Below are 13,774 nucleotides of genomic sequence, written 5' to 3' on the forward strand. Positions count from 1 at the left end.
GAATAACAGAGGTGAAAACAGAGTGAAGAACACACCGTGAAGTCCGCCGAGTGACACTCAGCTCTAACACGGGGACTCAGTAACAAAAGCTCTTATCTGCCTTGGACAGTCACATGACACAGCAAGAGACGTTTCCTCCACCACCATGAACTTCCCGTGGCTGGGAAGGTCAAACAGTTAATGTAATAAGCCAAAAGCCATTGCTCTTGGATCAACCTGTCTACAACGCTGAACTGTGGCTAGGTTTGGAAGCGGAGGGTTGGGCAGGTCCCTACTCCTGCCACAACCAATGAGGGCACGTGAGAGTACTTGTGACTAAACTATGCAACCAAACTATGGACAGGCTGAGCACCTGCTTTCCTTCCAGGGGCTGGAAGCTTAGAATGTGGGAGGCAAAGGGGACTTTCCTGACCACCCTGCTCCAGGCAGAACTCTACAGGAGACCATAAAACTCCTCCTCACACCTTTAATCCCAGCACTCGGGAGGCAGAGGCAGGCGGATCTACAAAGTGAGCCTAGGACAGCCAAGGCTACACAGAGAAACCCTCTCTCAGAAAAAAAAAAACAACCCTCCCAATAGGCAACACTGCCCGTTTGTCTTCACAGTGGACTGCTGGAGGAGCTACAGCCCCTGTGTGACCTCACTGCAAAAGGACTCTAGAAACCTGTGTCTGGCTTCCCTTGGCCCTCACGGCATGTGCCTTTCCCCCTTTTTAATCGCCTTTCAGTGTGAGGAAGTCATTGTCATCAGACTCCAGGCCAAGCGGATGAGAAGTGATGCAGGATATGGGATCCCATTGTGAGCCGAACCCCGAGACTGTGAACAGTAAAGACCTGTTTCTAACTGTGGTGTGGCTCAGGCTTTGATCCTAGAGCTTCCTGGTTACTGCAAATAAGCCCTTGTGGTGTTGCTCAGCCCTAGCATACACCGTTAAGCCAAGAACTTTCTGTACACAGGATTAAACAAAAGTTAATTCTAGAGCCGGGCGTGGTGGCGCACGCCTTTAATCCCAGCACTCAGGAGGCAGAGGCAGGCGGATCGCTGTGAGTTCGAGGCCAGCCTGGTCTACAAAGCGAGTCCAGGACAGCCAAGGCTACACAGAGAGACCCTGTCTTGAAAAACCAAAAAAAAAAAAAAAAAAAAGTTAATTTTAGGCCAAGAAGCGGAGCAAGCATCAAACTGACAAGAAATGAATATGGGGGGAAAAAAAGTAGAGAGTGAGAGGAAGTCCAGAGGATAGACAGGGAGCAGCACAGGAAGTAGATGGGAGGGGCATTGAGTTGAATGGTATTTAAGGCAGCGTGGAGAAGGAGACATGAGCTGAGTAGGAAGATCATCCCATGAAATGTTAGTTGTTTGGAGGCTGGAGAGATGGCTCGGCAGTTTAAGAGCACAGGCAGCTCTTCCAGAGGTCCTGAGTTCAATTCCCAGCAACCACATAGTAGCTCACGATCATCTGTAATGGAATCTGATTCCCTCTTCTGGTGTGTGTGAAAACTGAGCACTCATATACATAAGTAAATAAATCATTTTTTAAAACACTGGTTGTTTTGAGCGAGGTTGTTTTGGTTTTACTTTGGTTTGTTGTTGTTGTTGTTGTTGTTGTTTTTCTTACTATTGTAGATGGCTGTTTTGAGACAAGACCTGGTGTGGCCCAGATAATTTTGCATTCCTGATCCTCCTGCCTCACAGACTTTGCACATACTCTATAACTGAGCTACAAACCCTGGCCCACCACTACCTTTTTGAGCACCAAAGGCAGCGAGGTCTCTCTTGATGGCCGCTCAGCGCTTTCAGGGCCCTCCGCCAGCGCAGACTTGTCCATGATCACCGACACAAAGAGATCGTACCTCAGCAGCTGCCTCAGCAAACCTAGGAGGCAGAGTGCTTGAGTGAGGTCACAAGGGCACCAGCGCTCTCCCAAGATGGCCACCAGACAACCCCTGAGAGACATCTTCTTTAGGTCTCTGTAGAGAGGAAGGATGGTTAGAATCCCTAGGCATCAGTTTGCTTTCTCCAACTCTCCTTCCTCTCACAGGGACCTGAGGGGAATCCACTAACTATAGGGCCTGTGATTCCAGAAATTCAGCAGTGCCCTGGTGAAAGCCTAAAAAAAAAATTAAAATTAAAAAAAAAAAAAACTGAACAAAAGCGACTTGAAGGAAGGGTTTATTTGCCTTATACTTTTCTTTTCTTTATTTATTTTTAAATTTCATTTTAATTTTATTATTATTTTTGTTTGTTTGTTTGTTTTGTATTATTCGAGGCAGAGTTTCTCTGTGTAGCCTTGGCTGCCTAGGCCCACTTTGTAGACCAGGCTGGCCTCGAACTCATAGCAATCCACCTGCCTCTGCCTCCCGAGTGCTAGGATTACAGGCCTGCACCACCACTCCGGGCTTGCCTTACACTTCTGTCAAGAGTCCATCATTGAGGAAAGAACTCAGGGTTAGGGTTAGAGCTAGGAGCGGTGCAGGAAGGCGGCTTCCCGGCTTGTGTTTTGGGGTTTGCTCAGTTTGCTTTCTGACACAGCCCCGCCCATCTACTCAGGGGTGGCTCGGCCCACAGTGGGTGGTTCTGACTCCAGTTCAAGGGGATGTGGCTCTGCCTTCTGGCCTCTGCAGGCACTTCATGCATGTGGTACATGGACATATGGACAGGGAAAACACCCGTACACATAACATGAAAATAAATGAATAAAAATAAAAATAAAACCATCTTAATACCTGTTTGAGGAGAAAAGGAAGGAAACTCTCCAGGGAAGAGATAGGATTTAAGATCTTCCATTAGTTGATATTCCCCTCTTCTCTGCCTGGGCAGCTCTGGGACTGACCAGGATCTCAACTCAATGCCCCCCTTACGCTAACGCTCTCGAATTCCCACCTGCCTTATCACGAGGTACCCCACATTCAGGCTGCTGTCACCGCTCTCACCCTCGCCTGCTTCCAATTCCCACGTGCACTTCTGGCCTTGGTCTAAGCATCTTTTCCCTTAGGAAGTCCCTCGTCCCCTTTGCATCTCTAATGTCCATATGCCATGTTGTACCCTAGCGCTTCCTGTCCGTCCTCCACGTGGTCCATGAGTTCCTACAGGAATGGGATTGGGTCTGATCATCTCTGCACATGGCCTGGCTCAGAGTTAGTCCTCCCTGGGGGGTTGGGCCGTTCCTAACAGAGCGCTTGGCACAGACCAGCAGTTCTCAACCTGTGGGTCATGACCCCTTTGGGGTTTGAACAACCCTTTCACGGGGGTCATACATCAGATATCTACATCATGATTCCTAACAGTAGCAAAATGACAGCGATGAAGCAGCGATAAAATAATTTTATAGTGGGGGGGTGGCTGCAACAAGAGGAACTGTATTAAAAGGTCTGTATTAAAGGCGTTAGGAAAGTTGAGAATCTAGACTGTGAGACAAAGCTGCTGTCACAATAGATTGTGCTTTTCTCCTCTACAGCTCCAGCTCTGAAACCAGCCCACACTCAGCCGCCTGTCACAGTGTCAGTCCACACTCAGCCGCCTGTCATAGTGTCGGCCCACACTCAGCCGCCTGTCACGGTGTCGGCCCACACTCAGTTGCCTGTCACGGTGTCAGTCCACACTCAGTCGCCTGTCACAGTGTCAGTCCACACTCAGTCGCCTGTCACAGTGTCAGTCCACACTCAGTCACCTGTCACAGTGTCAGTCCACACTCAGCCGCCTGTCACGGTGTCAGTCCACACTCAGTCGCCTGTCACAGTGTCAGTCCACACTCAGTCGCCTGTCACAGTGTCAGTCCACACTCAGCCGCCTGTCACAGCATCAGTCCACACTCAGTCACCTGTCACAGTGTCAGTGTACACCGTCTGAAAAATGAAAACAGGAGCTGGTAGAACGCCATCCCCAGTACTGACGAATATAGTAAAATAGATGGCTTGTACTCAGAAGCACCCACCAGGCATGTTCATTCATGTAAGGAGCAGGACAGGAGACCTGAAGGCCACACTGAGGCGTCTAGAACCTTCAAACAGCCAGGCATGGTGCTACAGGTCTGGAAGGCAGGGCTGAAGGTGAGCCTAGGCTATAAGCTGAGACTCCGTCTCAAACTAAGAAGGAGGAGGAAGAAAAGGAGGAAGGGAGTCAAGGCCTAAATAACAACCATGGAAACCTGACTTTACCCTGGAGGCCAGGAGGGGTCACAGATTTTTCTGACTAGAAAGGGACAGAAAACTGTGTAGTGTTTTTTAGGTTTTGTAGATTTCTTTTCGGTTTTGTTTTGGTTTCTTTTTCGAGACAGGGTTTCTCTGTGTAGCCTTGGCTGTCCTGGACTCACTGTGTAGACCAGGCTGGCCTCTAACTCACAATGATCCACCTGCCTCTGCCTCCCGAGTGCTGGCATTAAAGGCGTGCGCCACCACGCCCGGCCCGAAAACTGTGTAGAGTAACAATTAACTTTAGAGCAAGTTCAGGCAGCAAAGACCCAAAGCAAGAAAGCTTCTATTATCCTCAATCTCCTTCTCCCAAAGACAACTTTCTTAAAACGTCACAGGGAATCTAGGCACCTCTCACACACTCCATGCGTCTTATCTCCCACACTTGCCTTCTGCCCACTCCAAGGCTGCAAACGTCTGCTCCGACTGCAGCCGCCGGTCCCATAAGCTCTCAAATTCAAAAGCTTTTCTCTTTGACTCTAGCATGCTGCCTTACCCAAACAGTTGATCTGTAGGTCCTTTGTCTGGGCGTTGTCCAGGGTGGAAAGGAAGAGGGGACACAGTTTCTCCCGGAAATGTCCTGAGAGCATCTCAGCCACCGTGGGCGAGGAGTAGAACTTCCCATAGACGTAGCACACAGAGGCCTGCACCCCCTCATTGGGGTAGACCAAGCCTCTCAGCAGATGCTCCATCAGGTTGCCTGTCCAGAAAGTGACCCAGAAGCAAGAAGAAGCCTTTTAAGTTTTGTTTTGTTTTCCCCGAGACTGGGTTTCTCCCCGTAGCCCTGGCTGTCCTGGACCTCACTCTGTAGACCAGGCTGGCCTCCAACTCACAGAGATCAGCCAGCCCCTGCCTCCCGAGTTGAGTTTTATTTATTTATTTATTTTACTTATTGGTTTTTCGAGACAGGGTTTCTCCGTGTAGCCTTCGCTATCCTGGACTCGCTTTGTAGGCCAGGCTGGCCTCGAACTCACAGTGATCTGCCTGCCTGCCTCTGCCTCTGGCATGCTGGGATTAAAGGCGTGCGTGCGTGCGTGCGTGCGTGCGTGCGTGCGTGCGTGCGTGCGTGCATCACCACCGCCTGGCTGAGTTTTATTTTTAATGTGTCTGCGAGGGGGGTTGTGTATGGTGAGTGCGGTGGCAGGTGCCCAAGGATTGGGTATCGGATCCAGAGCTACAGGCGGTTGTGTCCTGCACGATGTGAGTCCTGGGAACCAAACTTCAGTCCTCTTAACCAGTAAGCCATCTCTCCAGCCACAAACAAAACAATCTTACATCAGTTACCATATTAAACTCCAAACTAGGTGCTGGAGAAACGGCTCAGTGGTTAAAAAAAAAAAAAGTACTTCTTGCTCTTACAGAGGACCTGCATTCAGATCCCAGCACCTGTATCAGGGTGCTCACAGCCACTTTATAACTCCAACTCCAAGCCAGGTGGTGGTGGCGGCTCACGCCTTTAATCCCAGCACTTTTGAGGCAGGAGAATCTCTGTGTTTGAGGCCAGCCTGGTCTACAGATCAAGTTCCAGGACAGCCAAGAATACACAGAGAAACCCTGTCTCGAAAACAAACAAAAACTTAAAGAATAAGCCCTCTGGGAGATAGATTTGCATTTCGCTGATCTTTCTTTTTAAGTGCTTCGCGGTCTATGGGGTTGCTCAGTGGGTGGAGGAGCTTGCCTGAAAACCTGACAACCTGAGTTTGATCTCGGATCCCACAAGTTGGCGGGGGGGGGGGGGGAATGACTCCCAAGAGCAGTTCTCTGAACTCCACAAACTCTCAGTGGCATGTACACACCTGTGTGCACACACAAACACTCCAAATTACGTAAATAAAATGTAAAAGTGCTTCTGTGTCCCAGAATTAATTCATCTTTCCACCCAAAAGGAAGGTCAAAGTGAGCCTTTAATCCACTTATATTGAAAAGGTAAGTGTAGTGCCAAATACCTCTAATTCCAGTCCTCAGGATACTGAGGTAAAGCTGTGAGTTAGAGGCCAGGGCAGACTACGTAGTGAGACCCTGTCACACACACATATACACACACAAAACCCAGGACCAAAGTCAAGAAACCGGCCTTTTTCAAACTGACCAATACGGAGCACATTTTGCAGATGAAAAAAAAGAAATTGAAGCTACATAAGGAAAGTGATGCCTTCCCAGGGGTACACACATGGTGAATAGGGCACCCAAGTGGCAATGTGACCCAAGCAGGTAAAGGTAGGAGCCACCCTCTCCACAGGGAACTCACCGTGCCCCGTTACAAGCTTATTCTCCAAACCAGGAATGGCGTCCACTAACTTGCCAAGAAGAGTCATGGTGGCCAGGCTGCCTCCCATGGACGGCATGTCACTCAGCTGCAGAAAGGAACACGTGTCAGGCAGAATCTCCGCTGGCCTCTCACCAACGCCGGCCGATCTTGCCCTACCCAGGAGAGTGCCTGTTTTGCGTGTCTCTCGCCACAATTAGCTCTGGCTAAGTCTCCAGCTCCTCCATCCACCCGGGAGCTCCCAGAGGAAAGGGACCAAGTCAGAGTCCTCGTGCCCCACCTCAGCCCATGAGTGACACACTGTATTAGCATTAGCATGTTTTGACTGGAGAAGTAGTTGGTGGTTGAGCACTTGCCGGGCATAAGGTCCTACGCTCAATCTACACACACACACACACACACACACACACACACACACACACACACACCACACACACAGAGCATGTTTTGCCTCCTTTAGAAACAGACACTGGACACTGGAGGATAAAAGTTGGAAACCTCATAAAGATAAAATTCTGACTCTAAATGTATATACATATTTTAGCTGCCATTATTACACATTCAATTAACCTTCCCATGGATATAGTACTGGGGACTGAACACAGAGCCTCACTCTGTCACTGAACTACATCCCCAGCCTAATGAACAAATGTTTGATTCCCAACACCCACCTGGCAGCTCACAGCCATCTGTAACTTTATTCCAGGGAATCCAACACTATCCTCTGGCCTCCAAGGGGACCCGACATGCACACTCCCACAATTGTCCTCTGACCTCCACACACATGCCATGACATACATGTGCGTGCGTGCGTGCGTGCACATGTTTATTGTTATTACTGTTGTTTGAGCCAGGTTGTTATGTAGCCCAGGATGGCTTCAAACTTGCAATGTAGTCATATGTGCAGACAAAACACCCATCTATACATGTAAGATAAAAATTTAATTTAAAAAGACATTTCATATAAGCTGGATATGATTGTGTATAACGCCAACACTGAGGCTGGAGGATTGAAAGTTCAATGCCTGGACTATATATGGAGACTCTATCTCAAAAACAGAAAAAAAGAAAAAAGGCATTGTATACAAATCACCTCATAGTGCTTAATACAGCAAGTGCTCAATAAATGTCAATGGCATCATCATGATGAATATTTACATATAATTATACCCTTAATATATTAGTGATATAGGAAATAATTATATGATAATTTAAATGCAATATATAATTAAATATTGCTCTTAATGAGACCAAGGTGCACATTTGTCTTCCTTCTGAAAAATATATAAAAAGTGGTCCTAAGCTGGGTGTGGTGATCTCCGTGAATTCAAGGCCAGCCTGGCCTACACATCAAGTTCCAGGCCAGCCAAGGCTACACAGTGAGATCCTGCTCCAAAGAAAAGTAGTTCTGATATTCCTCCTCAGTCTTAGGCGTAATAACACAAAAGCTGCTGTTTAACTGGCCTTCAGCAGAGTACAGCAAGCACGTTATTCACGCTGTGTATGATTTATTTCAGATGATGATACCAAGTCAGGCACATAACTCAAAACCAAGTGAAAACACCAAATTCAGACACAGAATCCACTCCTTTGATGAATTCACTGAAGAACTCTTGCACTTGAACCTAGGAAGTTCCCAAGAATGGGCCGTGGGATGACTATCCAGGGGAGATGAGGCTTTGTGCCTACAAGCAGAGCTTGGGTCGCTGAAAGGGAAAGGCAGCTGTGGAGCGTGCTAGACCGGGATCAGACACCTCAGGCTCATGCTCTGGCTCTGCCACAGCTGCGGGACCTTAGGCAAGTCTCCAGGGTTTAATTTTCCCAGCTACTCAAAGGACTAGAGTGATAATTTTGGAATTTGGGTGCTTTAAAAAACACAGAAATATAATGTTTTCATTTTAATCCCAGGTGTGGGGCTATGGGGACTGCTTCGCAGCAGCTGACTATGATTTGCCTCGTGCTTCTAGCAGAGGCGTGATTTTGCCAGCTGCAGATAGTTTCTGTGACTGAGCGGCACTTGGAATTCTGGGGGCTTTTCAGAGGGCATATAAACGCTAGGGCCCTGAAAGATAGCGTGGGTTGTTGGTTTGTGGCTGGTTGCTGTTGGCCTGGGTTTGTTAAGCAGCCGTGCACAAAGGAGAAACAAGAAGAAATAAGATATCCTGACAGTGAAGATCAAACTGCCCCAGCCGGGCGTGGTGGCGCACGCCTTTAATCCCAACACTCAGGGAGGCAGAGGCAGGCGGATCGCTGTGAGTTCGAGGCCAGCCTGGTCTACAAAGTGAGTCCAGGATAACCAAGGCTACACAGAGAGACCCTGTCTCAAAAAAAAAAAAAAAAAAAAAAAAAAAACAGCAACAACAACAAAAAAAAAACTGCCCTAAAGATCTTGATGCCTCTTACCAGCAGGAAGTAGTCTAACAATGAACTTTGCCCCCTTCCCGACCCCTGACTTTATTCGGGGATCTCTTTCCTTTCTTCTCTCTCCTTTCCCCTCAATATCTAGTGTTAGGGGGTTGAAAGGATGGAAGGAAAGGGGTGGAGAAGGGTGGGAGGAAACAGAGCCCACAAAGCAGCCACCGCCAGCTACGGAGGACTCCAACAGAATCTGGAGGCCGGGGTACCCCAGGACCCGACAGCTGTGCCTCACCTCTCTGCAGCACTCATTCAGCAGGCACTGGACGGTCTGCTCCTGCTTCAGCTGCGTGGTGAGCTGGGTAAGGACTGAAGAGACAGAAACAGCATTACAAACCGGAAGGCAAACCCGCACCCGTAACTCAGCTCGGAAGCACCCGCACACCGGCAATAGTCGGCTCGTTGCAAATGGTATCTCCCTCATTAAAGTACGAGTGCCCAAGGCCCGGCAGTGGTGGCGCACGCCTTTAATCTCAGCACTCAGGAGGCAGAGGCAGGCAGATCGATGTGAGTTCGAGGCCAGCCTGGTCTACAAAGCGAGTCCAGGGCAGCCAAGGCTACTCAGAGAAACCCTGTCTCAAAAAACAAAAAAAATGCCCGTCTATATTATTTTGTGCTAGCAGTTTCCAACTCAGGCTGCACACTGGAATCTCCGAGGCTTTAGAAACATTCTAATGTGGACCTGAGGCCACAGCTATGGTGGAGCACTGCTTGCTTATTGTGTGTGATGTCCTGGATTCAACCCCCACTACCACCACCAAAACAAACAAACAAAAAACCCCACGAGTCCCATTCCAGAACAATCAAATGAGAGTCTCTAAACCCAAATATCTTTTTTTTTTTGGTTTTTTGAGACAGGGTTTCTCTGTGTTAGCCGCCTTCTTCTTCTACTTCTACTACTACTTCTTCTTCTTCTTCTTCTTCTTCTTCTTCTTCTTCTTCTTCTTCTTCTTCTTCTTCTTCTTCTTCTTTTTAATGCACCTGGTACATTCACCTTTAATCCCAGCACTTAGGAAGCAGAGGCAGGACAGCCAAGGCTAACACAGAGAGATCATGTCAGGGAAAAAAAAAAAGAAAGACAGACAGACAAAAAGAAATCTATATGAGAGTAAATGTGAAGGCTCAGCAGGTAAAGCACCTGCCCCAAACCTGACAGTCAGAGGGAAAGCCTCTGGTTTCACACGGCAAAGAAAATGGGGGCTGGAGAGATGGCTCAGCGGTTAAGAGCTCTATCTGCTCTTCCAGAGATCATGAGTTCAATTCCCAGCAACCACATGGTGGCTCACAACTGTCTATAACTCTATCCAGTTCCAGAGGATCCAACACTCTCACACAGACATACATGCAGGCAAAATACCAATGCACATAAAATAAAATAAAAAGAATTTTTTTTTAAAAAGGAAGAAAGAGAATGGCTCCCACAATTGTCCTCTGACCTCCACACACATGCCATGGCATACATGTGCGTGCGTGCACATGTTTATTGTTATTACAGTTGTTTGAGCCAGGTTATTATGTAGCCCAGGATGGCTTCAAACTTGTGATGTAGCCAAGGATGGCCTTGAATTACCGAGACTTCTGTCTCTACCTCCCAAGTGCTGCCATTACAGGCATGAGCCACCACACATGGCTCGAAAGCGTTGACCATGCCTTCCTCCTCCCCGCCCCCCTTCCTTTCTCTTTCCTTTTTCCTTTCTTTTGAGACAGGGTCTCTCTATGTAGTCCTGGCTATCCTGGAATTCGATATGCAGACCAGCCTGGCCTCAAACACACAGACAGCCTCCTGCCTCTGCCACCAGAATGCCCATCCACGCCTCTGCAGCAGCACTCAGCAGCCCCACTTATTTACCAGGCAATCTCTTCCGCAGACGGCGCGGGCCGCACATTAGCCGTCTCCATACCTCTAAGGCTTAAGCAGTACTTGGCAAAGAGGTGATGCCCAAAGGAGAAACCCAGAGTTAGATATGAACTAACCGAGCTCCCTCCTGTGCTCCAGTTTCACTAAAGCCTCAGTAACCAGGGGCGACGGCCACTCAGGCTGCTGGTCCCCGGTTTGAATGGTAGGTACACACAGCTCCGGTAGGAACAGCTTACCTTCAATACAGAGGTCAGCTGCACTCCCGTCTTCCACATGGCTTAACAGTCCTTGGGGGTAGAGGGAGGCCAAGAAAAGGGTGATTGATGGGGCCTGCTTTGACAGAGTCGAGCGTCATTCCAAAACTTAGCAGCTTTCAGCAACGCCCTTGCTAAATTCTGCCCTCGGCCAGGCCTAGACTTCTCAACGTCCAGGCTAACTTGGAAAGGTGACGGTCCGCATCCACAGCAGACAGACCTTGTGCTCTGGACGGTGACGGTGACCCGTCAGAGGGTAAAAAGATACATTTTGGCTGTCTCTGTTCTCTCCCGAGGCCATCCCGTCTCCCCCTAGTCTGAGTTAGCAGTGATAGCCTGGAAAGCAGCGACACACACAGGGAGGCGCTCAGTGCGCCCCACCCAGCCTCCCTCCAAGGATGTGTTCCACTGGACAGTGTAATCAAGAGAAGGGATCACCCCAGCTCATACGGGAAGTAGCTGAGGGGAAGGAGAAGGAAGCAACTTGCTCAGTGCTACAAGCAAGGTCAGCCCACTCCACCCTGAGCCGAATCTCAACTGTATAAGAGGAATCGCCCACCTCCCATAGTTACCTTTCCACTTTCACTAGCCTCTTAGATTTAAGAAGGGCAGTTACCATAAAACGATTCCTGTAGCTTAGAAAGGGGGGCGATATTGCTATGATTACAACAAAAGAACTCGCTGGTAAACTGCCACGATAACACAAGACGCCTAAGCCATCTTTGCGAGTCGCCTGCCCCCTCCCGCCCCCTCCCACCCCTTCCCACCCACCCCCAGGTTAAAACACACGCTACACACACAAAATTCACCCCAGTTTCCCCCTCAGAATCTCACCAAAAAGCACGCGCACAAAATGGATGCAGACTCTCTGGTCCTGAGCTACCAGCTGTGTGACCAAGGAGGTGTGCCTCACGAGGGCATCTTGGAAGCAGGACAACACATGCTTCTTGCGCACCAACTTTTGAATGAATCAAGAGTAGTAGTATTCAGTAGCAACCAAGGCAGGGTCACTCTGACTCCAAACAACTGTAATTCCCAAGTGTAACCACAAGAGGGCACTACAGCAGCCACTGTGGAGAAGCCATACTCCCCCCCTATAGGGAGAGGATGGACAAAGCCCAAGGCTTACACTAGGAAATCCACACGTTTATACGTTAGTAACTGAGGTTTCTGCCTTCCGTTTGAATAGCACTTTACTGACAAGTCACTCTCTTCCACCAATACATTCGTCTCATATAACCCAGGCTGACATCAAACCCACTCCGTAGCTGAGGCTGGCTTTGAATGAATTATCCTGCCTCTATCTCCCACGTGTGTGTCACCAACACATTTCGGCCTAATAAGGTGGTAAAGCAAGCAAAAACAGATATCACCCCCATCTTGTGGATGAGAAAAACAGAGGCTCAGAGACTTTCCCCACCGAAGACTCAAATCCAAGCTCTCTAATCAGGCATTGAGTAAGTAAGGTCAGTGCTGTTTCCTCGTCAGCCATCGGAGGAAATGGCACTGGGAGCCCTGCACGAGCCTCCGCAGTTAGGCAGAGAAAACACATGCTTCCATTCACTGTAAGCATAAACCCTCACCCTGGTCGGTTTCCTGTACTTCCTGCAAGATGCCCAATACAACGGTCAGGTCAAAAAGGGGAAAACATGCTAATGCGAGGCTTTCATCCTAGCATTTAGGGGGCAGAGGCAGGCCGATCTCTGTGAGGTCAAAGCACCCCTGGGATATCTAGTGAGACCCTGTATGCCTAGCAAAAACTACTTCCGGTGCACCCACTTCTGCCTGCCATTCCTGACAACACAAAGATCAAAAAACAGCCTCTCCCCTCTTTTTTTCACCAGGGCTAAAAGAGAGGGTGGGGTTACTGAGCTGGGGCTGAATTCCTAGCCATGGGGAAGGGAGGGGCAGGTGGGGAGCAGGGAACAGGTGGGGGGGTGCAACCGTGAAATATGGGGGAGGGGGGCTGGTCTAGACTCAGTGCACCCAGGCATAGGCGCACTAGAGACACAGCAGGCACAGCAGGCGGCGGGCAAGACCGGCTGAGGGAAGGTCGACCTGGGCGGAGGGGATGGAGGCGAGACTGAGTGAGGGTGGAGGCAGCAATGGCCGCTGCCCGGAGGGGGGAGGGGCGAGGCTCGGGGAAGCGGGTGGGCTTGGGTTTCGCTTGCTTCAGGGAACGTGTGCCTGGCTGGGTGGTGAGGGAAATGGCCGCCCAGGTCCGGGGTGGGGCTGGGGGTTGAGGGAGGGGCGGGAGGGGGTTAGGTCGCACCGACACGCCGGGCTCCGGCAGCAGCTCCAGTGCGCAGGCCAAGCAGACGTGAGGGGACACCGGCAGCAGCCAGCGCGGGTCATGCCGGTGATGGGTCCTCTCCAGGAGCAGCACCGATTCTTCATCTCTCCCAGACGCGGCATGGTCAGCAGCCGTCATCTGCCACACAGCCATCGCCTCGCTCCGGCTGTGAAGCGCAAGTTTTCCCGCGCAGCTTTTGCGCAAGCGCACTTGGTAGGGAGCGCATGTCTCCTGTGGCCCGAAGCTGCAGCCAGCGCGGGCGAGCAGTGACTGCAAGGGCCGGTTACGGAGGCAAGGACTGTGGATTGGGTGCAACTAAACCCAAAAGGACTGTGCGTGCGTAGACCTCGTCAGGAATTGGTGCTCACTACGTCGAAAGTTGAAAGTAGCTGTCAGACTTGATAGAAGGAGAGAAAATCAGTTTGGGTTGTTTTGGGTTTAGATCATTTAATGTTTATGTGTGTTTGCCTCTTTTATATTTAATAATTAAGATAATGATA

The 13,774-nt window shown here is 49.6% G+C and overlaps 1 protein-coding gene across 1 annotated transcript in view; it reads right to left on the reverse strand.

Moving 5' to 3' along the window:
• Nucleotides 1–13,451, reverse strand: part of MEI1 (meiotic double-stranded break formation protein 1) — a 53,534-nt gene extending 40,083 nt beyond the window's left edge. Inside the window, exons 1-7 of the mRNA XM_084748334.1 lie at nt 13,254–13,451; nt 11,816–11,939; nt 10,964–11,014; nt 9,105–9,178; nt 6,437–6,542; nt 4,685–4,888; nt 1,743–1,873 (exon numbers count right to left, since the gene is read on the reverse strand). Coding sequence (XP_084604460.1) covers nt 1,743–1,873; nt 4,685–4,888; nt 6,437–6,542; nt 9,105–9,178; nt 10,964–11,014; nt 11,816–11,939; nt 13,254–13,427 — 864 coding nt within the window. The 5' untranslated portion in view covers nt 13,428–13,451. The remainder of the gene's footprint in view (nt 1–1,742; nt 1,874–4,684; nt 4,889–6,436; nt 6,543–9,104; nt 9,179–10,963; nt 11,015–11,815; nt 11,940–13,253) is intronic.
• Nucleotides 13,452–13,774: the final 323 nt, after the last annotated feature.

This window comes from Acomys minous, assembly GCF_964271855.1.
Source record: "Acomys minous genome assembly, chromosome: 12".
NCBI lineage: Eukaryota > Metazoa > Chordata > Mammalia > Rodentia > Muridae > Acomys > Acomys minous.